The sequence below is a fragment of the Pipistrellus kuhlii genome, unplaced genomic scaffold (assembly GCF_014108245.1).
Source record: "Pipistrellus kuhlii isolate mPipKuh1 unplaced genomic scaffold, mPipKuh1.p scaffold_m20_p_21, whole genome shotgun sequence".
Classification (NCBI taxonomy): Eukaryota; Metazoa; Chordata; class Mammalia; order Chiroptera; family Vespertilionidae; genus Pipistrellus; species Pipistrellus kuhlii.
In genome coordinates, this window is record NW_023425520.1 from 12,653,287 (window position 1) to 12,679,219 (window position 25,933).

The window sequence follows — 25,933 nt, forward strand, 5'->3', positions numbered from 1 at the left end:
GAGAGAGATAGAGAGTTAGAAACATCGATGAGAGAGAGTCATCGATCAGCTGCCTCTTGCACACCCCCTACTGGGGATATGCCCGCAACCAAGGTACATGCCCTTGACCGGAATCGAACCCGGGACCCTTCAGTCCCCAAGCCGACGCTCTATCCATTGAGCCAAACCGGTCCCGGCTAAAAATAAGTTTTTATTGTTTATATTATTACAAATGTTCCTTTCCCCCCGCCCCCCACCATTGCTCTCCTCCACCAGGTTCCCACCCCACCCTCTGCCCTTTCCTCTCTCCCCATTGTCCTCATCCATAGGTGCACAGTTTATGTTCAGTCTCTTCCCACGCCCCCCTCTCCCCTTTTCCCCAAGAATCGTCAGTTCACTCCCCTTCCATACCTCTGATTCTATTATATTCAATAGTTAATATTGTTCATCAGATTTTTTTAATTTCCTTGGTTTTTAGATTCACTTGTTGATAGTTACGTATTTGTTGTTCATAATTTTTATCTTTGTTTACTTTCTCTTCTGAAAGAACCCCCTTCAGCAATTCATATAATTCTGGTTTGGCGGTGATGAACTCCTTTAGCTTTTTTTTATTAGTGAAGCTCTTTATCTGGCCTTCGATTCTGAGTGATAGCTTTGCTGGGTAGATTATTTTTGGCTGTAGGTTCTTGCTATTCATCACCTTGAATATTTCTTGCCATTCCCTTCTGGCCTGCATGGTTTCTGTTGAGAAGTCAGCTGACAATCGTATAGGTGCTCCTTTATAGATTACTACCTTCTTTGCTCTTGCTTCTTTTAATATTCTCTCTTTGTCTTTTGCTCTTGGAATTTTAATAATGATGTGTCTCGGTGTGGTCCTCTTTGGATTCCTTTTGTTTGGAGTTCTGTGCGCTTCCTGGACTTGTAAGTCTAATTCTTTGACCATGTGGGGGAAGTTTTCTGTCACTATTTCTTTCAGTATGTTTTCGATATCTTGCTCTCTCTCATCTTCTGGGACCCCAATAATTCTGATGTTGGTTCGCTTGAAGTTGTCCCAGAGGTTTCTTACATTATCTTCAATTTTCTGGATTCTCTTGCCTTCTAGCTTCTGTGGAGGAGTGTCTTCTGGCTCTTTATGTTCCAAATCTTTGACTTGATTCTTGTGATCTTCCCTTCTGTTTTTAGGACTCTGTAAAATATTTTTTATTTCAGACAATGTATTCTTTATTTCTTGTTGATCCCTTATCATTTCTCGATGACTCCTTATTAATTCTAGTTGATCTCTTTTCATATCCTCATAGGCCTTATCCATCTTTTCTAGGAAATTCTTGAAAAACCTTATAAGTGTAGATTTGAACTCTATATCCAGACGCTTTTTGTCCTCCATTTCTTTCGTTTGTGATCTATTTTGTTGTCGCATTTCACAGTTACAGATGGGATGGGGTTTCAGGGTGGAGCCTGCAGCTTTGGCTTCCGTCAGCCCCGCCCTATGTGGGTCCTTCAGTGCTCGCTGCAGGCGCCTCTGAGATAAAGGTGCCCTTGATTTTCGCCTGCTGCCAAACAGTCTATGCTCTCCCACAATGAGCCCGGTATTGGGGTTCAGTTCAGTTGGAAGTGGAGTTGGAGGTGGCGTTCAGAGCAGTCTGGAGCCCCAGTCTCCTTCCCGTCAGGGCAGTCCCGCGGCACAGCCGACTGTCCCTTCTCTGCTGCAGTGTGCACGCCTACCGGACCTCCTTTCGCCGCTCCCCGGGGTTCCGCCCTACAGCCCGGCTCCCTATGGCTGAGCCTGAGTCCCCGGGGTCTGGCCCAGAACCGGGTTCAGAGCAGTTGGGGGCCCAGCACAGTCGGAGTTTTATCTCCTTTCCGCTAGGGAACGCCCGCCAGGCACTCGGCCTCCCTCCTCTCTGGCTCCGTCCTCTCCGCGCGCCGCGTCTCTGTACCTTGGCTTTTCCAGCTCCTCCGCACCTCCTTCTGGTTTTCTCCTTGCTTCTCACTGTAGAATTTCCAGTCAGTCAACCTTCCTGTAGTTCTGGGCAATGTCCGTTTTATATTTTAGTTGTATTTTATTGAAATTGTTGTGTGCGGCTGCGGCTAGGTGTTCACCTGGGCGCAGCCATCTTGGATCTCCAAACTCCACGTCTACACACTTTAACGGCTGATGGGTCCATGGATGTCTCTTTCCAGCCAGACTGAGCTTTGGACAAAGGAAACCCCCCTAGTGAAAGCCCGCTGAGGTGCAGACTGCCTTGGTAATTGTGCAGTGTCTTCATCCTGGGGGACCCTGTGTGTGCCAGCGGTGAGGACTCTGTGTGTATGGACATGCAGATATGAAGGTGCTCAATGTCTCTGCTTTAACGAGTGTGAGGAGACGAGACGGTGCCTCCCTGGGACCAAACAAAGACAGGATCGAGGACACGTTTCCCCATGTCCTTGTCCCTGTCCTTCAGGCCTGGGTGCGGGCAGCTTCGTGGCAGGGACACGTCTGCTCACCCACGAGAGGGGCAGCACCGTCAGCTTCACTCCCGGCCCCTCCTTCCTCGTCTGTGTCCCGCCCGCTCACTGTCAGGAATGACGGGCCGCGTGTTGTCCTGTGTCCCCAGAACGGCTTCACGCCCCTGTACATGGCTGCCCAGGAGAACCACATCGAGGTTGTGAAGTACCTGCTGGAGAATGGCGCCAACCAGAGCACCGCCACCGAGGTGAGCCCCACAGGCTTTCCGGCTGGCGTGCGGGCCGCGAGGAGACCCCGCACGCAGCCCGGCGAGCAGGTCCCTGGTGCGGGCCCCCGGCCACGCTGCCCTGCTCCCGTCTCTCCGTGCCATGCCCTCCCCACGCAGGCTGCCGTGCTTCCTCTCAACGCGACACACTCACTCCTCCATCCATTCAGACATAGGCTCATTAACATTCCATCTTTCCTGTGTCAGTGCATATGAATATGGTACATTTGATGAAAACCATTTCCACACAGTGATTTTTAACCAGCGAGCCGTGAGAATGTTTAAAATGTATCATACCCTGCCTCGTTTCCCTGAGCTTGTCAAATTTAAAAAACGACAACAGCCAACACAACAATGTCCATCACTGTAAATGAGTCAAAAGTATGCCTATTTTTGTTGGTCAGATCGGCCAAAAAAATGCAACTTGTGGGTGTGCCACTGAATATCAGTGCCATGAGGTGCAAAAGTTTGGAAACCGCTGGCTACAGTCAGGGTAGAGAACAGTGTTTCATGCAAATAGAAACCAAGAGGAAGCTGGGGTGGCTCCACCGGATCAGACCAAACCGGACTTTACCGCACAGACTGGCAAAGGCGGAGCCAGCCCGCGGAACCCGCAGACAGTGGGGCACCTGTGACATTCAGGCTCCCAACACACAAGACCCTGAATGGATGAAGCACACATTTAAAAATAGTCTTTTACTGATCTCAGAGAGGAAGGGAGAGGGGGAGAGAGAAACGACGATGGGAGAGAATCATGGATCAGCTGCCTCCTGCACGCCCCACACTGGGGATGGAGCCTGCAACTCAGGCCTATGCCCTGACCGGAAATGGAACCCTGACCTCCTGGCTCCTAGGTCCATGCTGCACCATTGTGCCACCCAGCCGGGCTATAAAGCACACAGTAGTGGCCCTGAAGGGAGACGCTGGCAGCAGCTCGTGCTGGTCCGGGCCACCCTTAGAGCAGGAGGCCAGGGCCGCTCGCACCTCCTCCGGCCTCTGCGGGCGGTCCTCCCGTTGCTCTGCTGTCCGCCTAGCCACTGCTTTCCCCCGGCTTCCCGAGCTCAGGCCGCTGTCCCCCGCAGGACGGCTTCACGCCGCTGGCCGTGGCGCTGCAGCAGGGCCACAACCAGGCGGTGGCAGTGCTGCTGGAGAACGACACCAAGGGCAAGGTGCGGCTGCCCGCCCTGCACATCGCCGCCCGCAAGGACGACACCAAGTCCGCCGCGCTGCTGCTGCAGAGCGACCACAACGCCGACGTACAGTCCAAGGTAAGGCCGGCCTCGCACTGCGGCGGGACGTGGCCCGACACAGCACCTGCTGGTCTGCGGGGTCACTGACTCTGAGGGGGTTTGGCGAGGAAGGACCGACTGTCAGGTGCCGGAACAGAAAAGTTAAGGATAATCTTTTCTAGCCTGGCCGGTTTGGCTCAGTGGATAGAGCATCGGCCCCCGGACTGAAGGGTCCTAGGTTTGATTCCGGTCAAGGGCATGCACCTCAGTTCCCCAGCGCTGGTCGGGATGCATGCTGGAGGCAACCAATCCATGGGTTTCTCTCACATCGACGTTTCTCTCTGTTTCTCCCTCTCTCTTCTTCTGTCTCTCAAAACCAATAGGAAAATACCCTCAGGTGAGGATTAACAAAAAAAGTAAATAAAAAATGTTTTTTAAAAGATGAGGTTAATTTTCCACTTCTAGTAAAAGAATAGAAACAGAGAGAGGAGCGGTGTTGTGTGCTGGCCAGCGGCCCCGCCGGGCATGGCCGCCTCCTAGTTCGCAGTGTGCTAACATCTCCGCTCTTTCCCCCACCTACCGCTTCAGATGATGGTGAATAGGACGACTGAGGTACAGTACCAGCTTTTGCCAACATATGCCTTGTTTTTATTTCTTTTGCTAGTTTTGCCCAGTTAGAATAAATGCTCACTAACTTATACTAATGATTGGTACTTCCCTTATTAGGAAATTAATTTGGAAACGTTTCCATAATTAAGGCACTGGACAATTCAAGTCATTGAATGTCACAAACATTTGAAGCGTTATTTACCCAGTGAGAGTATGAAACGGCTTGTGAGCGTGCAGGGAAACTGTTTTTCAAAGCGGGTCCTGCTGCATCCTATGGTCTCATCACAGGTGCCCTCTGGTCAGTGATGATGGTGACCGCATCCAGAGGGCACGCACCTCGTAATGCTGCCTGACAGCACCTGTCACGAGGCACCCATTTCCACAGAGCACAGGAAGCCACAGCCATACGCACAGCATCAGCTTAGATGTAGTGCGTGTGTGCGTGTGTGTGCATGTGTGTGTGTGTATGTGTGTGCACGTGTGTGTGTTTAGTGGCCTCTCCATGCTTGTGGCCACCCACTGCCCGGAGGCCTAGCAAGCCTTGTTGAAAGTACATTAGACGCAGGACCTGCCCCCGAGTCCAGGGACTGGTTATAGATTTTCACGCGGACAGGCCTCTCTCGAGCGCAGGGCTGGAGACCAGCACCCACACACGGTGTAACTGAGAGCATGTGTCTAAGCTTAACATCTTGCTTACCAACCAAATGACCCATGGAGACGCTAATACACTTGGCTATCATATCTTTTCTCCTGTTCCGTCTCTGTGCATGGAACTTGGGGCAGAGATAAAAACACAAAAACCAAAATGCACAGGCCCACCTGTGTGGTGGAGGGCTAAGACGGAGCCACCCGATCGCTGTCTCAGTGACTGGTTTAGAGCCACTAACTGTTTAGGTGACTTCTGGTGTTTGAGATGCATTTCTGAAGCCGTCCTGGCTCCACGCGTGCGCTGGAAGACACCGTGTGGGAAGGCTCACGCTGAGGCAGGAAGGGTCTGTGAGGACACGGAGTCTCAGGGGTTCCCTGGGCTCAGGCTCCGAGCTCAGGGACTCCTCCCGGCCGCAGGCAGGCGCCACAGCACCAGGGAGGCCACTTCGGACAATAGGCCTGTTTAATTGTGCAAATGAGAAAAATAATATTCTGTTCGAAGAATTTGGAAAAGATCCGCAGCAATCACTATGTTTTGCTGTGATGAAGGGAACTGGAATAATAGGCATACAGTTGGTATTGTCTGGGTGACAGGATAGACGAAGGTAAAGGTGAAAAACACGTCTGCTAGTTCTTCAGTTATAAGCACTTGGCACTTTATACAATCACAGCCAGGTCGCAGACTGGTTCTTCCCTCTGTTTGACATGAACGTTTGGCCTCAAGTAGCCACAAAATAGCAACGTCCAACCCTGTGGGTTTGGATGCAGAGCTACTGTTGCTCTGTGTCTTGCTCTTGTCAGAAATTGTGTGCAGCCAGCGTGGCCACAGGAATTCCTGTCCCTGAGGGGTCTAGGGCCTTATCTGGGCCATTTAAAAGGCAAAGTCTCGAAGTCTGACCTCAAGTGGACAGAAAAGTAAGGGTCATGATCCAGGTGATATCCATATCCAAGTTCATCCTATCTATTAAAGAGGGAATATGCTAATTGACCCTCACACCATAGCAGAGATGGTGGCACCCACAGCCAATAAGGATGAAATATGCTAATTGACTGCCCCGCCCTCAAAGATGGTGGCACCCACAGCTGATAAAGAGGGAATATGCTAATTGATTGCTACACCCATAGCCACAAGATGGCAGTGCCCAGTCCCCTCAGCCCCACCAGGTTGCCTGCCTCCGGAGTCCCCCTTTCTCCTCAGCCCCCAGCCACCTAGGGCTGCCCGAGGCTCAGGTAACCAGGGTTGGCTGAGGCTTGCGCTGCCAGCAGTGGCAGCAGCAGAGGTGTGATGGGGCATTGCCTCTTCCCCTGATGGCTGAGTCATCTCCCACCCCTGAGGGCTCCCGGACTGAGAAGAGGCAGGCTAGGCTGAGGGTCCCCCTCCATCCAGTGCATGAATTTTCATGCACGGGCCTCTAGTTTCAAATAAAAGAGAACAATACTAGATAACCACTCACCTGAGGACTGAGACCCAGGTTACGGAACAGTCTTGATTGCTTCTGTAATCTTTCATTAAAAATAGTAATGAAATTATTAAATTGCAGAGCAAGGATAATACCGCTTTGCATACTTTAATAACAGAAATTGCTATGCTTCTTCTGTGAAAGTGGAAATATTTCTAATTTTTCATCAGAATGAAAATATACTCCCATTTAAGAACTTAAGACATTTAAAAAAAACGTTCTCATGGTAACAGTTCTCTAATGCCCGTCTAGCTCATTTAACCTGCTTATTGTATTTTAGATCCATCTTAGTTTATTGATAAAATTTGGTTTAAATAACATTCAAAATTAGGTTTACTAAATTTCTTAATTTTATATTTACATTGACAGCAAATATGTTGGTTAACCTTTGTGTGTTTTTTGGACTTTTTCCTTAAACCACCTGCCCTGACTGCTGGCTTTCTTAAGAAATATTCATTTTGTGTTTTTCCCGGGAGAAAACATTTAAAACTCATAATTGTTATTCTCATGGCTAACACCTTATGCTGTTTAGTGGAATCATTTTTCTCTAAAGCTAAATGCACCCAAGAAACCTGCTTTTGTATAAATGGCAAATCTCATAGGTGAATTGTGCAGGTGGTTAGAAACAACACCAAGAATGGGCTCACTGACCTTAGAGACAGCTATTCCCCTCCGAGCCCTGACCGGGAGCCTCAGGGGAGCACTGCGGCCTGGGCCGAGCTGCGGACACCAGCCAGACAGTGACCCTCAGTGCTTTGTTTTGTTTTGTTTTGTGTTGTGTTGTGTTGTTTCTTACCACATGGTTATCCTTTGCTCCGGGGACAGCACGTGGGGAGGATGGCCTGACTGACTGTTCTCTCTGCTCCCCAGAGTGGCTTCACGCCCCTGCACATCGCTGCCCACTACGGCAACGTCAACGTGGCCACCCTCCTGCTCAACCGGGGCGCCGCCGTGGACTTCACCGCCCGGGTACGGACAGAGCGGTCCCCGTGTGGCCCGGGCCCAGGAGGCCCGTAAATGCTCATTCCTTCTTTCAGATCTCAGAAAGTCATCCCAGCCCAGCCTGTGAGACACAGGCCGCCACACCCGCCCCCGCCCCTGCCCCCGCACCCACCCGCACCCGCATCCACACCCACATCCGCCCCCACCCCCACACCCACCCCCACACCCACACCTGCCCCGCCCTGCCCCGCCCCCGCCCCGCCCCCGCCCCCGCCCCCGCCCCCACACCCACACCCGCCCCCGCCCCCACACCCGCCCCCGCCCCCGCCCCGCCCTCGCCCCCACACCCTCACCCGCACCCGCACCCACACCCGCCCCCGCCCCCGCACCCACACCCGCACCCACCCGCACCCGCCCCCACACCCGCCCCCCCCCGCCCCGCCCTCGCCCCCGCACCCGCCCCCCGCACCCTCACCCGCACCCACACCCACAGGCCGGGGCGGGGTGGGCTGTGAGTGCCCGTGGTGAGCGGTGAGACAGACGCTCACACGGTGGGTCGAGGAGCAGCTTTCAGCCAATGGCTGGTTACATGTGCGACGTCAGGTATGGGACACGTAGGTGTGTTTAGGCAGCGCGTTCAGGGCGGTTTGACAGGGAATTGTTTCTGATGAATGGAGACTGCTCAGTGGGGTCTCTCTGGGACGCATGGAAGGACCATGCTGCGCTGGAGGTTCCACGGAGTCCTTGTTGGAGGGATCCCCTCCGTGACCATCGCGCTCAGGTGAGGCGGAGGGGACTCCATGCCGCACTCGCACGAGGAGCGACAGCGGACGCCCAGGCGGTCGGAGCCGGTCAGACTCCGCGTGGCCATGTGGGCGTGAGCGAGTCGCAGGGACAGGAGGGCGTCTCCGTCTGGAGCTGCCTGTGCTCCCGGGAACGCACACTCCTACACGGCGGGCGCAGCGCAGGCAGGGTCCTGTGCCAGGTCAGGCCAGCAGCGCCGAGCAGACTGCCAGGAAAAGCGTCGCCTAACCGTCACTCCGTCTGCGCCCCAAGGACAGCAGTGAAGGAAGAGGAGGCAGGATGCTTTCCGTGGGTCCAGGAACACAGGGCCACACGCAACGGCACGAGACGTGCTGAGGACTCAGGGAGCCTGGGACACAGCAGGAAGTAACGTGGGACCCAGTGTGGCCAGGGGGCGGGGGTTGTGGCCTGGGCCCAGGAGTGTTGCGGTCGGCCTGCCGGCTTCGCAGAGCCAGGACCCTGTCATCACAGACACGTGCTCCCACAGCCAGACGACGGTGTGTGCGGGGTCCCATGGCGGACTGGAATCAGAGCGGCTGGGGTTGGAGCGGGGGGTAGGCCTGTTCCCTCTATGCACAGCCGGGAGCAGGGGGTGCTGACTGTGAGCTGCCCACACCGCACATGAGAGGCTGGGGGCCCCGGGAATCGGGTGCCACTTGCCAGGTGAGCAGCCACACGGCGGCTGAACCACATAAACAAACAGCAGGTGTGCAGGGACAAACATGCCTGAGTGAGAAGCAGAGCAACGGTGCCCTGAAACCGGAGACCTTGCTGGGGAGGATGGTGAGAAGACGACTCGGGAGGTAAAGCGAAGGAAGACTTGAGATGGAGGACAGAGAAACCTGCCCATTGTTAGAGGCCGGCGAGGGACACATTCAAGGTGACAAGACCAGGCTCAGGGTCCCCAGAGCAGTTCAGTGACGACCACGTAGAGACAGCTATTTCTTCTTAAGAAATCTTTGTTGTTGTAAATATTACACGTCCCCTTTCCTCCCCCTTCGACTTCTTTTAGCCTACCCCTGTCCACCACCCAGGCCTTCACCCGCTACTGTCTGTGTCCATGGGCTATGCATCCATGGTGAGCTCTCCCCACCCACCCACCCTCCCCTGCCTTCCCTCTGAGGCTCCCGAGTCGGTCCGAGCTTCTGGGTCTGGATCAATGGTCCATGTGAGGAGACAGGGGAGCACAAACAAGGAGACCCCAAGGCCCCACTAGAGGCTTAGGGGACAGAGGGAAGTTCAGACCTAGACGGGGGTATGACTGCCAGAGACGGAGGAAGAGAGCGCCAGGAGAAGGCAGGTGGGATGCCGGCGGAAGTGTGTGCGGAGACGGGATGAAGGCCTAGGGAGAAGCAGCCTCCGGGGAGGAGCCTGGAGCTCTGGAACGCCAAGTGAGAGCTGCCCAAGATCCGGGGAGGGCGAACTGCAGGGCAGGTGGAGTACAGACAGAAGGACTTAGCACAGAGACTAACCTGTCAAAACCCTAACGAGAATATGCCAACAAACATGGGAAAAACCAAGAGCTACCGGTCTGAGGGTCAGTGCCCATCCCAGTCTTCGGGGAAGGAAGCCAAGGGCGAGACTGCAGGGCCGTTGCCCCGTTTCCCACGTGGGCGATGCGCCATGGTGCCACAGCCATGCCTCTGCCTCGCGGAGCGGGAGGAGCTGGCGGTGCCAGCCTCGGGAGAGAAAGAGGCCTCAGCCTGAGGCCAGCTCTCGGTGCTGGCGCTGCAGGGAGCCGGGTCTGTGGGAAGCGGCGGCTGCTCTGAGGAAGGACACCCGGCACTGACCGTCCGTCTCAGCAGCCACCTGGGAGCGGCGGGTCAGCACATGCCACGGATGCAGGACGGTTTCCTGTCGGTGAAGGCGTCAGACTCTCAGTCTGCACACAGAGCATGCTGCCACTCGAAAAACGGAGGGACTCGAGGGAGGAGTGAGTTTTGGCAGAAGAGAGACTGAAACTCTGTGGGCGACACCATCTGACGGCCGAAGGAGCAACAATGTGAAACGACTTCTGAAAGTGAAGGACCAAAGTGGCCAACCAGGACTGCGCCTGACCAACCAGAAGACGGGAGTCACGACTGCAGGAGAAACCACAACTCAGCGTAGATGAAGAACACACGAGGCTCTCGCTGACCTTGGCTCCGTCCTCAGGTCAAGTGCAAGCAGCAGCCAGCAAGTCAGGAGGCGGCTGAGGCTGGAAAGGCAGCCGAGGGAGAATCAGAAAAGGTCACCAGGAGCCCAGATGGGCCACAGAGACCAAGACTGAGACCAAAGTGGGAAGGTGAGACAGTGGAGAGGCTGATGGGAAAAGCTGGTTCATTTTTTTATTTTTTATTTTTTTTTACATTTTTTACATATATTTTTCATTGATTTCAGAGAGAGAGAGGGAGAAATAGAAACATCAATGATGAGAGAGAATTATGATTGGCTGCCTCCTGCATGCCTCACTGGGGATTGAGCCTGCAACCCGGGCATGTGCCCTGGAGGGGGAATTGAGCCATGACCTCCTGGTTCATAGGTTAACACTCAACCACTGAGCCATGCCTGCTGAACAAAACTGCTTCATTTTAGCCTGGTGCTGGGGCGGGCTCTGCAGAGGGAGGGACGCCCAGAGCGCGAGGAAGGCGGTCGGCCTGGGCACGGCCGCTTCACCACCACGTGTACTATGAGGAACTAAATGCAGTGCAGAACACCTGCGGAATTACGACACACAAAACGCCAAGGGCCGATGCTTGCCGCAGTGGTGGCACGCGCTCGCCAGTGAAAGAAACACAGTTCGCCCCTGTGGTGTTTCTGTCCTTGGACGCGTCCTGCAGGAACCCGCGCTGCTTCCAGAGGGAACCATCTAAGGTGCTGAGAACCGCCTTCGGGCTCGTGTTCTGGCGTGGGCACCGGAAGCCCTGAGGCCCAGACCTTTGGGCACCTGGGGCTGGAGAGAGGTCGGACCCGACTCGGGCTCGGTCCCAGGTAGAACCTGACATCGTGTTTCTGGTTCATGAACGTGCCTCGTTGACCTTCTGAGCAGGCTTGTAGCTGGGGACTCAGGGAAGCCGCTTTAGTCCACGTCTTGTCCTCTCACTACAGCGTTTTGGGGTTTGGGTGCCCTTTGCTCCTTAAAATGGAAGCTGTTGAGTGTGGCGGCCTTGGGTCAGGTCTCCTCAGGCCACATGGCCATGCCTGTCAGGTGCTCCCTCACCCACAGCCCGTGCTCCCCACGCCCACACCCTGTGCTCCCCACGCCTGTGCTCCCACACCCACAGCCCGTGCTCCCCACACCTGTGCTTTCACGCCCGTACCCCGTGCTCCCCTCACCTGTGCTCCCATGCCCACACCCCGTGCTCCCACGCCCACACCCCGTGCTCCCCTCACCTGTGCTCCCATGCCCACACCCCGTGCTCCCATGCCCACACCCCGTGCTCCCACGCCCACACCCCGTGCTCCCCTCGCCTGTGCTCCCATGCCTTACACCCCGTGCTCCGCCTCTCTCCATGCAGAACGGCATCACCCCTCTGCATGTGGCCTCCAAACGGGGAAACACGAACATGGTGAAGCTCCTGTTGGACCGCGGAGGTCAGATTGACGCCAAAACCAGGGTGAGTCTGCCTTCTGCTTCCTGCCACGGCGCAGTCCCGCGCTGTCTGGCGTCCCCCCGACGTGTGGGCCCAGGCCCGCGACGACGCGAGTTTTCCGGGACATGGCTTTCCGGGCTTTTGTTTAAGCCTCAGACGATATTTCAGGGTTCCTGTGGTAACATGGAATTACTCCTTCTCCTAAGTGCCCAGAAAGCAGAGCCCCAACCCCAAGGAGGCCCCCGGTCCCTGCTCAGGAGTTTCCTGGGAGCAGTGGTCACGGTTGACCCACCATCTCATGTCTGGGTGGTGAGCTGGAGCCGGGAGTGGGCACCGGGCGGGTCGGATGGCTTTTGCTTCTAACGCTGCGGGTCCCCGGTCACCGTCCTGCAGTCGGTGCCGATCTGCCCGGTGGGCGCGCTCCACACTCCGTGCTGGGCAGACAGCCACTTGCCGCGGCCCGGAGTCAGAGAGAGAGTGCCCTTTCTCTGTTCATGCCCGCCTGCTCAGTGAAATGAAATCTGAGTTTTCATGCATTTTCAGCGACAGGCAAGAGAGGGCCGGAGGGCTGCCCCCACACGGCCTTCCTCCCTCGAAGCAGGAGGTGTGCCAGTGGCTAAGCTGAGGCGGTTCTCTGGCCCCTTACCTGCGCTGAGCTGCCAGAGCCCAGTCCGGGCAGTGTGCTCTCCTCAGGCTGAGGACGGGCCTGAGGCCTGCGAGGATGGGGTGTGAGGCCTGCGAGGACGGGGCCTGAGGCCTGCGAGGACGGGGCCTGAGGCCTGGCCTGGCTCTTGCAGGACGGGCTGACGCCGCTGCACTGCGCGGCCCGGAGCGGCCACGACCCGGCGGTGGAGCTGCTGCTGGAGCGGGGTGCGCCCCTGCTGGCCAGGACCAAGGTGAGTGTGCGCGGCCCGCCCCCTACACCCCGTTCTCCCCGAGACAGAGCATCCTTACCCCTCAGTGTGTGCGGGGAGGAGGGGCACATCCGACTTCTTGTTACTTGAAATTCACTCACACGCAGGAAGATGAGGAAGCCCGCAGCTCTTTCTGTACGGTGGAAACGGGAACATTACCGCGTTGTCAGTGAGTGAGAAGAGTGTCCATGCCTGAGGTGATCTTATTATGTGCTAAGAGGCCACATTTTTACGAAACTCTGAGATGGCTAAGTTACACGAAACGTGATCTTTTAAAGCAGCAGAGAGCCTCACCAGGCGGGCTTCCAGCTCCCTAGTCTCTGTCTCCGGGCAGAGAGGTGGCGTGGGGGCTGCAGTGCGTGGGAGCGCAGGCTCGTGGGGCGTAGCCCAGACGTAACCAGGCACACGCTCTCCGGCAGCACAGTGTCTCTCACCCCTCAGCCGGCCCGCACAGGGGAGCCCTGACCTGTGAATAACACACGCGATGAGGTTGTCGCTGCTCAACGTACAGTAAATGGTTTATTACACTGAAGTCCCCACTTTGGGTGACCAGAAACGGTTCTGAGACAAACCCAACACAACCAACGGCTGTGTCATGGATGTGCAGTGACACCCAGATCCTTCCTGCAACGGAAACTCAGGCCAAGGATGTGTCTGCCCTTCTCCCCCATTTCACCGCCCACAGCCCCTGGCCAGGCTTGGGATCAACCCATGCCATTACGAGAACAAGCAATAAAAACAAGGCCGCTGACACCAGCACATACTTTTCAATGTGTACTGTATCTTAATTGAATTCAAATTCTTTGGAGCACAAACCACACATTTGAAATACGTGTGGAATGAACTCAGCCTTTAAGGGTGTGCCCCAGGCCACGAAAGGTGGTCTCAAGTCAGAGACAGGAGCTGAGCGAGAAGCAGGTGACTTGGTTATGTTCACCCTCACGCCTGCACCGTGGGGTCGTGGGGTCGCGGGGTTGCGGGGACCTGTCTTGGACATGCGACTCTAGGTAATGCAGAGACCGCTTGGGAAAGTTTCCTGAGGAAGAGATTGAAATTTAAATGGAAATTACAAAATTTCAGACCAGCCCTGTTACAACCAGTAAAAAGCCTCTGGCAATTGGAGGATAAGCTGCTGACAATATTCCACAAACTATAGAACAATCCCATTGACAGAGTCGGTCCATAATTGCATATCACTAATCACTAATGAAGACGAGATTACCTAAGTGGCCTCCTTCTAAAATCAAGTATCATTCTTACGTAAGGGTCCAGCACAAAGTGTCTGTGACTGCGTAGTTGTATTTATTTACTTGTTTGTTCATTCACTCATTCATTCATCATGCATGCATTTATTCACTCATTCGTTCATTCATTCATTCATCATGCATCACCTAATTACCCTACTGAGTAGCTACAGTGTGCCAGGCAGTGTCTAGTCAATATGGAACTATCAAGATAAGTAATATGCGGTCTATATCTTTAAGAAGCTCAGAATTAAGTAAAAAGATAGAAAAGGAGATGATTACAAAAGGCAGAGCTCTGTGCAGGGGAAGGAACAGGAAGGAAGTGAACTAGCCTGGTGACACCTTGCAGGCAGTAGAGGTGCCTGCTCCCAGTCCTTTTTCTGTCTGAGTCACCCCTGCGCCTCCGAGAGGGTCGCCCCTGTGCGGACCAGGCCCTGCTGTGCCCCATGACGGGAACAGGCTGGAGGGGCGCTCAGCGCGTGTTTCTAAGTGAACAAAGGGTTGAATGGTGCACATTTTCTTTCCCGCTTTGTCATTATGTGGGTTAAACAGCATTAAGACCGACACAATGTGAGTGGATGGGCAGCCCAGGCCAGGCCGTGCAAGGCCCGAGTGTCTTTATCCACACATTTATGCATAAATCCCTCCTCAGCTACTTGCCCTTCTGTCCTTAGTTCTTTTATGAATTTATAATTGCAAAACCAATAATTATGAGTAAAGAGATTTCACAAAGAAGAAAATATTGGTAAAATATCCAACATGTACTGCTGCACCCCACAAACCCCTAAAATTGAACGTGGGAGCATTTGTTCTCAGCTGTCACCCCCAATGTTGCAACTTCCTTCCCAGGGAGAGTAGGGCTGGGCCCGTGCTGGTCTCGGCTTCTGTGCACGTCATCGCTGCCAAACTGCATATGTGGTCACCGCTATTTCCTAACAATCACATGTACACTGATTGCTAAGAAGTGGCAACAGTCCACTCTCTTTAATGAGAAAATGTTTTCTAATTTAGTTTCTTAATCGTACATCTTTGTCCTATGAGCTTACTTATTTAACTTTGAAAACTAAGAGCATCACCAAACCTGACACTGGCTGCAGTCACCATGTCTGTGTTCCGACGTCAGCCTGAGCAGTGAGGCGGACGTTGCTTTAGGCCGTATCCGTGATGACACATGTCGGTTTTCCTCGGATGTAGAAGTTAGGAGGTCGTTGACCCCTGGCCCACATCTCCTCCCCTTTCCTAGCTCTTCCCTGACCACGTTTGCCACAGCAGCTCACGCCCCAGGAGAGAGAGGAGAGCCTGGTACCGTAGGGGCGCAGAGCAGGGGTCCGAGCCACGGATCACCCCTCTGTAGTTACGTGTCTCCTGGGAGTTCTGACCCCGCTTCTCCCGGAGAGGGGGGTGGACTCTGCTGTGTCCCGGCGGAGTGTGACTAGGGCGTGTTTGCTTTGCTTTGCCGCACAGAACGGGCTGTCCCCGCTGCACATGGCGGCGCAGGGCGACCACGTGGACTGCGTCAAGCACCTGCTGCAGCACAAGGCGCCCGTGGACGACGTCACCCTGGACTACCTGACGGCCCTGCACGTGGCGGCGCACTGCGGCCACTACCGCGTCACCAAGCTGCTCCTGGACAAGCGGGCCAACCCCAACGCCCGAGCCCTGGTAACCGCGCCGCGCCCGGCGGGGGGCGGGGGGTGCGGGCCGTCCGCGCGGCACCTGGCTCCATCCCGCCCTCGCGGTCTCCGGGCTGTAGCCGTGGCCGTGGGCATGGCGGCTGATGAGGACAGGAGGGCAGCGTGCCCACGGTTAGCGAGTTGCAATGGAAAGGGCGGCTGCGGAGCAGTAACAGCTGGAGCTGGAAAACAGCAGCCGACAGAGGGACTGTGAAGTGGCTCAGACAGTGCTCTCGGGTCAGAGTGAACGTGTGAGCAAGTTGAACCTTAGTCGTTCCTTTCTGGGTGAGGCTATGGTGGGCACTGGCCGGACAGGCAGATGGTGTGATTGCAGCGTGTGTGGAGCTCCCTGGACAGTCCCTAGCCGGACAGTCCCGCCTAGGCCACCAGCCAGGGCAGCCGGCTCGGGGCCTGACGCACAAACCTCCCAGAAGCTACCCTGCCCCTGGCATCTTCCAGGGCCTAATGCCGAGTGACTTCCCATGCCACCTTCCTCCTAACAGCCGCTGGCCGAAGGCATGCACTAACCGTGTCTCGTCCCAACTCACATGCTAGAAGACCTTTCTCCATATGTTTACATGGCTCATGTCCGTCCGATCAGTCTGCGCTCAGTACTGGAGATGACAGGATGCCCTTAGGACGATCAAACAGGAAATGGTACTTCTGTCCGGGAATCTTCGGTCAGAATCAGAGCGTGCCTGGGAGCAATAGCCCCTCCGAGTCCTGTGCGGAGGTGTTTTCTCCCCGGAGGAGAAGGCTCACGTCTCCGGAGGGGGGCAGTGAGCTCAGCTAACAGTGTGACTTAACTGAAGTCTTGTGAGTGCTGTCCGCGCACGTCCAGCTCGCCCACAGCCCCTGTGGGGGATGCCTTCGCCCTCGGCGGAGCAGGCGCGGGCTTAGCACGACCTCCCCTCCCAGGAGCGACGGGGCCGGAGAAACACTGTCACCTGCAGGACACACACCCGGCCCACCGCACAGACCCACAGCCACGTGGAAACATAATGTTCAGTGCAGCGCACAGGAGGAAGTTTGGGCTGGGGAACACATTTTTATTTTTGTATTTTTCTTAATATATATTTTTATGAATTTCAGAGAGGAAGGGGGAGGGAGAGGGAGAGAGACTCGTGGATCCGTTGCCTCCTGCATGCCCCACACTAGGGATCGAGCTCACAACTCAGGCCTGTGCCCTGACGGGGAATAAAACCATGCCCTCCTGGTTCATAGGTCGACACTCAGCCACTGAGCCACGCCAGCCGGACATATTGTTATATAAAGCCCCCAATTCCTACACACGAACTCAGTGTGAAAAGTTCGAAGTGCCTTAGACATCTCCACATTCCTTTGCCTCTGAAGATCTCTTCTTCCCATTATTCTAGAAATTCTCTGTACCTTTCTTAAAAATATTCATGAAATTAAGGATAATTTCTTCATAAAGTAGATTTCATGAACCTGTCTTATAACTTCTGCTAATATAACTTCTTATAAACCTTTTACTATAACATCCAGAGATAAAAAATGATCTGCATAAACCAGGCTTTCTGCTCACTGGCGCCTCCTCCTGGGAAAAGTGGCGCAGAGCTGAAGCACGGATGGCAGAGGCAGTCCTGGCCTTGCGGTTTTTAAAAGTAAAACAGACGAAGGGTGTGCACGCTGAGACGTGGCCTTTCGTCAGAAAAGACGTGCCTGTCTCCGGAGCACCCGGCACGGCTCCTGGCCCCGGTCCTCATCTGATGAGTCGCCGTGTTATTGTGGGCGCTTGTTTCTGCCTCCATACAAGCAGGCCTCCACACAGATGCCCCCGGGCACGCCCAGCACTCAATGGGCAGAGCCCTCGGGACAGTGACGCGCAGTAGGACGCCGTGTGCTGCATGCCGTGTGCGCGTGGTTGGCATGTCCCACTAACCCGTTGTCTTTTGCACAGAACGGCTTTACCCCGCTGCACATTGCCTGCAAGAAAAACCGCATCAAAGTCATGGAGCTGCTGGTGAAATACGGGGCTTCCATCCAGGCGGTCACCGAGGTAGACATGCCCGGCTTGTCACGCCCTCACTCCCGCCTGCGCCCTGCCCTCACAGGCCGCCACGGAGCGCGGTGCAGCGGGGTAAAGCTGCTGTCGTGTCGCTGTGTTCTGTCCGCAGTCCGGCCTCACGCCTATACACGTGGCCGCCTTCATGGGCCACCTCAACATTGTGCTGCTGCTGCTGCAGAACGGCGCCTGCCCCGACGCCACTAACATTGTGAGTATGCGGCAGGGCCGTCCGCTCTGCTCTGGCTGCGGGAGAGCCGGTGCGGCCATTGGAGGACTGAGTGAGTGTGCGGGCGGGCGCCGGTCCCAGAGCATCCGGGTGGAGGCAGTGCCCTGTGCTGTCCGAGCTCAGCTGACCGGGTGGCGGGCAGTGAGCTCCCGGGCTCACTGGCTCCCTGGCCATCTCGGTGCGAGTTCCCGGTCAGGACCACCAGGCCTGGGCACTGACCAGAGGGGCTGGCGTGAGGCTGCTCTCGCCGTAGCCACCCCTGCCGCCAGCTTGGACTTCCGACTGAGTTTGGTGTTGTTGGCAGAGGTGCCCTCTCTGACCCGAGGAGTGACATCCAGCTTCTCCACACTGGAGAGCACTCTCTGCCGGGAGCACACCCCGGGACTCCCGGTCCACCAGCCTCTGAGCAGGTCCTGGTCTGGAGCCACCCTGAGACTGTGGTGGCCGTGCGCGCTCCCCTTGGTGGGCACAGGGCACCGAGGCAGGGCGCTCTCTACCACGCTGAGGGGGAGCAGTGAGGGGGGGCGGTGAGGGGGAGCGCTGGGGGGGGGGCCGTGAGGGGGAGCACTGTGGGGGGGCGCTGAGGGGGAGGGGTGAGGGGGAGGGGTGAGGGGGAACAGAGCGGTGAGGGGGGGAAGCGGAGAGCTGAGGAGGAGGAGCAGAGCGCTGAGGGGGAGCGTTGAGGGAGAGGGGTGAGGGGGAGCGGTGGGGGGAGCTCTGAGGGGGGCGCGGAGGGGGGCGCTGTGGGGGTGGCGCAGTGAGGGAGGAGCGCTGGGGGGGCGCGGTGAAGGGGGGCGCCGTGAGGGGGGGAGCGGTGGGGGCAGCGGTGGGGGCAGCGGTGGGGGGGCGCGCTGAGGGGGGAGCGCTGGGAGGTGCGGTGAAGGGGGGCGCGGTGAGGGGGAGCCCTGAGGTGGGAGCGCTGAGGGGGAGCGGCTGTGGGAGCAGCTCAGCGGGGAGCAGCTGTGGTGCTGAGGGTGCTGGTGTCTGTCCCTGTGACTGACGCGATGTTCGTTCCCCTCCTCGTGTTTCCCCACGGCCCGCGGGTTCCTGTGTGACGTGTCAGTGCTGAAGTGCCCCCCTGCGCTCCAGCGCAGGGCGCGGGGCGGTGGCGGCCTTGTTACTGGTCGCGTGGCGATGGTAGCAGTGCTGGCGCACCTGTGGCTGTGACTGACCCCGGAGGCAGGCCCATCTCGGGGAGGCTTGCAAACCCGCAGAGAAACCCTCTGAGGTGCCCGTGTGACGGCGCGCCTCTTCGCCGGCCGGGCTGCTGGCCGGCGGTCACGGGCTCTCCTCCACAGAAACACGCCCGGGAGACACAGCTCTCCACACAACACACACAACACGCCGTGGCCGAGGCCGTGGCCAAGGCCGTGGCCGAGTCCGAGGCCTCACAAACTCCCATTGCGGCGGCGGCTGCTTCACTCTGACTCCCACGTGTGGTCAGTATGGAGGCCATCAGCTTCCTTCTTCTCCCGTGTCCCTCCCCCTCTCCCCGCAGCTCCGCCAAAGACATGCTGGAGGCGGCTGCTGGCCCCCCCTCCCCCCCCAGGGCTCTGCTTGTTCACTCGGGCGTCACGTGCTCTTCAGGGAGAAGGTTCTGAGTGCGTAGGGTTGCAGTAAAATACAGGACTGCCAGTTTGACTTGAATTTCAGATCAACAACAGATAATTGCTTTTTTAAAAAATGTGTTTTTATTGATTTTTTTAGAGAGCGAGGGAGAGGAAGGGAGAGAGAGAAACATTGATCAGCTGCCTCCTATACACACCCCAACTGGGGAGCGAGCTTGCAACCCAGGCATGTGCCCTGACTGGGAACTAACCAGTGACCTTTTGGTGCATGGGACAGTGCTGAGCCACACCAGCCAGGGCCAGTCATTGTTTTAATATAAGTATGTCCCGCACGTGTCTGAGGCACACCGTGTGAAGCATGTCCCTCACATGTCAGGCACACATGTGAAGTATGTCCTCACATGTCTGAGGTACACCGTGTGAAGCATGTCCCTCACATGTCTGAGGTACACAGTGTGAAGTATGTCCTCACATGTCTGAGGCACACATGTGAAATATGTCCCTCGCGTGTCTGAGGCACACTGTGTAAAGTATGTCCCCATGTGCCTGAGGCACACGTGTGAAATATGTCCCTCACGTGCCTGAGGCACACGTGTGAAGTATGCCCTCACGTGCCTGAGGCACATGTGTGAAGTATGTCCTCACGTGTCTGAGGCACACATGTGAAGTATGTCCTCATGTGCCTGAGGCACACATGTGAAGTATGTCCCTCACGTGTCTGAGGCACACTGTGTGAAGTAATTATCTGTCCCTCATCGGGAGGGAAACCTGGCCGGGCCTCCTGGTCCTTTCCTGGCCACCCAGCAGCCTGTGTGAGGAGGACGGCTCTCCCATAGCGGCCTGTGGCCTCGTCACGCTGGGGACGAGGTTAGCTACGGCCCCGGTCCTGGGTGGTGAGGTCACTGCGTGACACTGTCCACTTGCTGTGCAGGCTGGTCCCCACCCGCCCGAGCGGCCCTGTTGGACGCCAGGCTGTCTGTCTGCTCTGACGCTTCCGAGCGAGGCAGCAGCGATGGCTGCCACTGTGAGAAACGTCGGCTTAACGCCCAGCAAGGGCAAGATGCTGAGCCCTGCCTCGCCGTGAGCTCGCCCCTCACTGCCGTCTGCATGTAGCCGGCTTTCCCTCACTCATCCCTCAGCACGCCTCCCCCCACAGCATCACAAACACACACGTCCACCCGGTGTGGCCATCGGCGTCACGGCCCAGGCCACAGAGGACGGGCCATGTGAGCAGAGCAGTGGGCCCCGGCTGAGCTCGCGCTGCATATTCGGGTGAAGAACCCCCCAGTCCTTTCAGTGCATCAACCCGAGATAAAGACAGGCGTGTTCAACACCCCGAGGTGCCCGAGAGTCCGCGGATGGAAGCTACGGTTACATTCCACCCCACCTCACTTCTCATTCACACCTGGGCCCACACAAGGGCAGGGCCCTGGGAAAGGCAAGGGGATGTGCAGTGAAGGCGGCTTCCCCAAGGCCATGAAGGAAGAATCAAACAGCCACGTTGGCAGGGGCGTGATCGCAGATGTCCGCCTAGACAGCTTGTCTTGGATCTGACATTTAATACTTTAGAGTTTCTATAGGAGTTTCAAATGTGTAAACACATATAGGCCCTTTCTTTTCGTATAAGATGAGGATATTGGAAAGAGTAAGACTAGCGTTTTCCGTCTTGTCCGTAAACTGACGAGCGAAGTGAACATACACTCGTTGTTGAGCTGGTGCTCCGGAGACCTCTCTGGCTTAACTTCTGTCAAAGAAATCCAACTTTGTCCCTACGTCTACCAATTTTGTCTTTAGTGAAAGGGCGTGCTTTTATCTGACCTAGAAATAGGATGAAGATGGGAGGTGTGTGTATGTGTTTAACAGTTAGGAGAACTCAGCTTCCTCTGTTGAGAGACAGGCTTGAGTGACATAGAAACAGTGAGAAATGAAGGCTGAGGAAAGGTCTCGCCGCACACCCAAAGCCCAGAGCCAGTGCTGCCGTCTAGCACATCGCCCATAAACCAGGATGCTCCCGGCACTTCCTCTCCACAGCCCAGCAGGAGGGCATTGGAGGGCCAGTGAGCCGTTCACAAACAAAACATTAGGCATCCAGTTTAATGCTTTCAAAGACAACTCATTTGAAATGAATTCCCACAACTTTATAAGGAACAGAGTCGCCAATTACTGGGAATAGAACCTAAAGTTTGCCTTAAATCCTCTAGGTTGTAGGGTTTCCTGCGCAAGGAATGAGAAGAAAGCACTCCTCGGATTTGTCCGACTGCCCTCACCATGACCCACCTTGAGGTTGGCTTAGTTACTCGGAGTGGCTCCCTTCCCATGGTTACCTCAGCCTTATTTCTAGGCCTGGCGACTCGGTGCTGACTTCCCGTTCAGTGTCGTGCTCCTTTGACTGTAAACTTGTTTAAACTTTTTGGCTGAAAGTTGGCCGTGTTCAGAGCTGCAGGTGGTTTTAAAATATGCTCTTTAAAAAGAGGCAAGATCTTGTTTTAATCAGTAATGAACAGGTTTCCCAGTGAGAAAACTCTCCAACCTCTAAGCTGCCATGGGCTCAGGATTTGCGAGGCCCATGCCCAGCCCTGCCCACCCACAGACGGCTCTGCCACCCCAGCAGATTTCTCCAATGACTGCTGTCATTAGATGGCTCATTACTGAGGGGCAGGGGACCACCTGGTAGGTCGGATTTGGTACACACAGTCACTGTCTAGTCTCCTAGCCCCGTCAGGTGAAGATCAGTAGTTTATTTCGGATATTAACTTTGAACTCTGGGAAGGAGGACGCTCGAGTGGTGCAGATGGAGTGATGGTTGGGGTGCTGCCTCACCCTGCAGCATTGGGGCTTTCTCTCATTAAGACGCAGCCACGTGAGTGTCACAGTGGAGTGTGATCCTGATGGGTTTGAGGTTGAAGAAAAGCAATGTCCCATCACAGATTTAAGTCCTGCCAGGTTGCTTACAACACTCAGCCCCTGGGCATCCTGGGCTGCTGGGTAAGTTCGTTGGCTCATTATGACTGAAAGACAAAGGAGTTCCTTTGTCCACATGGAGAGAGGGAAGACAAAAGCCGTGCTCCCAGACTGAGTAATGGGGAATGGTTGTGCCCTTTCATAGATGCCCTAAACCTCGGTCATCGCTGAGTGTCACAGAAAGGCACGTTCATTCTCTGCCGTCTGAGCGTGGGCTCGCTGACCCTGTCGTCTTGTCTTGACAGCGTGGGGAGACGGCGCTGCACATGGCGGCCCGGGCAGGCCAAGTGGAGGTGGTGCGATGCCTGCTGCGCAACGGTGCCCTCGTCGACGCCAGAGCCCGGGTAGGTGCTGGGGCTGGGCCCCTTCCTCACGGCCCCTCCCTCTGAGGTGCGGGGGGCACGCCCCCAGGATCCACACATCCTGCCAGAAGGAAGCACACAGTGATGCGGGCAGTGGGATGCCCCGTTTCAAGCGTTAGCACTTGGGGAAGCGTGCAGTCCGGTGTCTAAGAAACGCAGCCCCGTTAGCATGTGCATCACGTTCCCTGTGAGAGCGCTGGCACACGCACCTGCTTGTCTCCACGCGTTCAGGACCTGCTGCTGTGGAGGTGAGCACACATCTCACCCGTTTCTTCACACCAAGTGAAGGTCCACAGACGGGCTCCCTGTGCCTTAGAAACAGGTTACACTCCAGAGGGCTGTGCTCCCCGTGATGAGGTCACCCCTCCTTACTCTGGCTTTCCTCCTCTGTCTTCCCTCCTCCGGCAGCAATAGAAGAACCTGGGCGCAGACACCGTTTGGTTGGATTTTCCTGTTTCTCATTGTTCCTAATCCCCATCCCTCGCCAGGCTGATGTCCCTTCCTTAAACTTCCTTCCGATTGCTGCTGCCTCACCTTCTTCCTTACACTGGCCTCATCGGCAGTGTTTGTCCCTCTCTCTTCTGTGCTGTCCTGCTCACTGTCACACCAGTGTCTCTGAGGTCCCCAGGGAACATTTATTCACGTTCTCTCCTTTAAAGAAAACACACACACACACACACACACACACACACACTTACTGGCCAATTATTATGACCACCCCACCAGTACTTTGTTGGGCCACCTTTGCCTCCAATACTGCAGTGATCCTTCTTGGCATTGACTTGGCAGTCAGGGGTGAGGCAGGCCAGGGGAGGAGGGCTGGGGCTAATCAGAGTGGTGAGGGCCCATGGGGGCATGGCCAGCCAGCGGGAGGGGCTGCAGGCCTATCATGGTGGGACAGGCTGACCGGGGGCGGAGCTGGCTGGAGGGGAGGAAGTGTTTGGCCAGTGCCCACTCTTGATCAGGGTGGAAGAGTCTAATCAGGGGCAGACTAGCAGGGGAAAGGGGCCACAAGGGTGGCCGACTGGCCCCACCTCTTGATTGGCTGGTTTGTTGGACAGAGTGTGTGTCACAGTGACCGTTCCCTATGGTCATTATGGCCGTTACGGTCACTGGCTTTATATATATATATAAACAAGGTTTTCCATTATCTCTCAAAATAAACTCATTATATTTTTCTATATTAAAATTTTAAAGTGTTCTACTTTGATAGATATTTGCTCTTTTTCTGTATCTATGCCAATTTTTTTTTAGTACTTAACCTGTTATTATTGCCTTTTTGGTAACATCTGAAATCCTTCCTCAAAACCACTGGCCATGGGTTCTTTCCTTGGAAATACTGTAGCATTTATGTCTGTCTGTCCTGGTTAGTAGCTCAGGGATCGTGGGTAATTTTGGAGACTCATTTAATTCCTCTTAGCCTTGTCCTCTGGAAAATGGTCGGATAGTACCGTTTCCCCAAAAATAAGACAGTGTCTTATATTAATTTTTGCTCCCAAAGATGCACTAGGTCTTATTTTCAGGGTCTTATTTCCATGATGAAGAATATGGTACACATTTATTGTTAAATGAAAATAAAGGAAATTTATTACTGTATACGGTACGGTAGTACGGTATTTGTCAACACAACCCAGACAAACTGTGAATCCTACAGTATCAAGAATTTACTCATTTATTCAATGACAATCATGTCATCATCTTCTGGAATATCATCATAACAATCCAATTCCTGAATTTCCTGGTGAATTTCTTTTGACTCCATTTCTTTCAGAATCAGTGGACCAAATTTCTCATGTTTAGCCTAGGGGGACCTTATTTTTGGGGGGATGCCTTATGTTTCACTCAGAAGGAAACCTGTAAGTAGGTCTTATTTTCAGAGGATGTCTTATTTTTGGGGAAACACGGTAGATGCTGTGCTTCCTCTCGGAAAGCTTTAAGGATAGGACAGGGAGAAGTTCACGGAGGGCACAGTTCCATGAAATGCCCGTTCTGCCCACCTCTCCCCACCCTGAGGTCCACACAGTGCTGTCTCCTGTCTGCCCATATCTCCTCACACGGCTCCAAGGGGCAGCATCCTGAGCTCTGATTCGTCTCTCCGAGTGTCCTCCGCTCCTCCCTCCTCTTTACTGACATGCCCTTGGCTAGTGTACCAGACCTCGTACCTTCACTGAGGCTGCCCGCCCTTTCTTTTTATCGATATAAGAGAGCAGTTTGGTCTGGTTCTCTTAACCCTGAACCTATTTCCCTGACCACACCTTAGGAGTCAGGGGTTTCCCCAGCCTCCTCAGTGTGTCCTGCGTCCTTACACCAGCTCCGCCCCTGGCTTCCTGGGGGAGCACTTGGCTCGCATCAGCCCATTTCCTTCCTGCTGAGCTCCCAAAGAGCAGCTTACAATGCCCCCTCTATCCTCAGCCTCTCCTTGAAGCCAGGACCTTGTGTGTCCTTGGCTTGCCATGCAGAGGGAGAGCCAGTTTCCCAGCATCCCTCGGCTTTCTCTCTTGACCTGGTTCCCAGGCAATCAGCACTTCGCCTAGTGAAATCTTCCGATGGGAATCTAGGTCTTAGGGCCTCTGGGTGAGATTTTTTTTCTTATTCAGAACCACGAGTTGGTTTCTATTTAAATATGAATGAGGCTGAAGCTTGGCCTATTGGTGTGCTCAGACACCCACGGCTAAGATGATTGAAGTACATACTTTAACTACTTAACCAATTAACTTACTCATTTTATTGAATTTATGGGAGGACATTGATTAACATTACACGTTTCTGGTGTACAGTTCTATGAGACAGACATCTGTATATTGTACTGTGTGCTCACCACACCAAGTCCAGTCTCCTTCTCTCACCATTTACCCTCTGCACCCTCTTCTATATCCCCTTCCCTCTAGCAATAAAATCTAAGGAACATTGTGACCAAACAGGTCACCTCTGTAGGAAAATAAGGAACTGTGGTCAGGGTAGTAGTAATTTCCTTCTGCCCAGGGGCTCCCAGAAAAAGG

General features: G+C 55.1%; 1 protein-coding gene across 1 annotated transcript in view; it reads left to right on the plus strand.

The window, feature by feature from the left end:
• The window catches only part of ANK2 (ankyrin 2), a 177,211-nt gene that overhangs the window by 49,657 nt on the left and 101,621 nt on the right, over positions 1–25,933 (plus strand). Inside the window, exons 5-14 of the mRNA XM_045586032.1 lie at positions 2,577–2,675; positions 3,776–3,961; positions 4,511–4,534; positions 7,510–7,608; positions 11,883–11,981; positions 12,755–12,853; positions 15,580–15,777; positions 17,710–17,808; positions 17,927–18,025; positions 22,818–22,916. Coding sequence (XP_045441988.1) covers positions 2,577–2,675; positions 3,776–3,961; positions 4,511–4,534; positions 7,510–7,608; positions 11,883–11,981; positions 12,755–12,853; positions 15,580–15,777; positions 17,710–17,808; positions 17,927–18,025; positions 22,818–22,916 — 1,101 coding nt within the window. The remainder of the gene's footprint in view (positions 1–2,576; positions 2,676–3,775; positions 3,962–4,510; positions 4,535–7,509; positions 7,609–11,882; positions 11,982–12,754; positions 12,854–15,579; positions 15,778–17,709; positions 17,809–17,926; positions 18,026–22,817; positions 22,917–25,933) is intronic.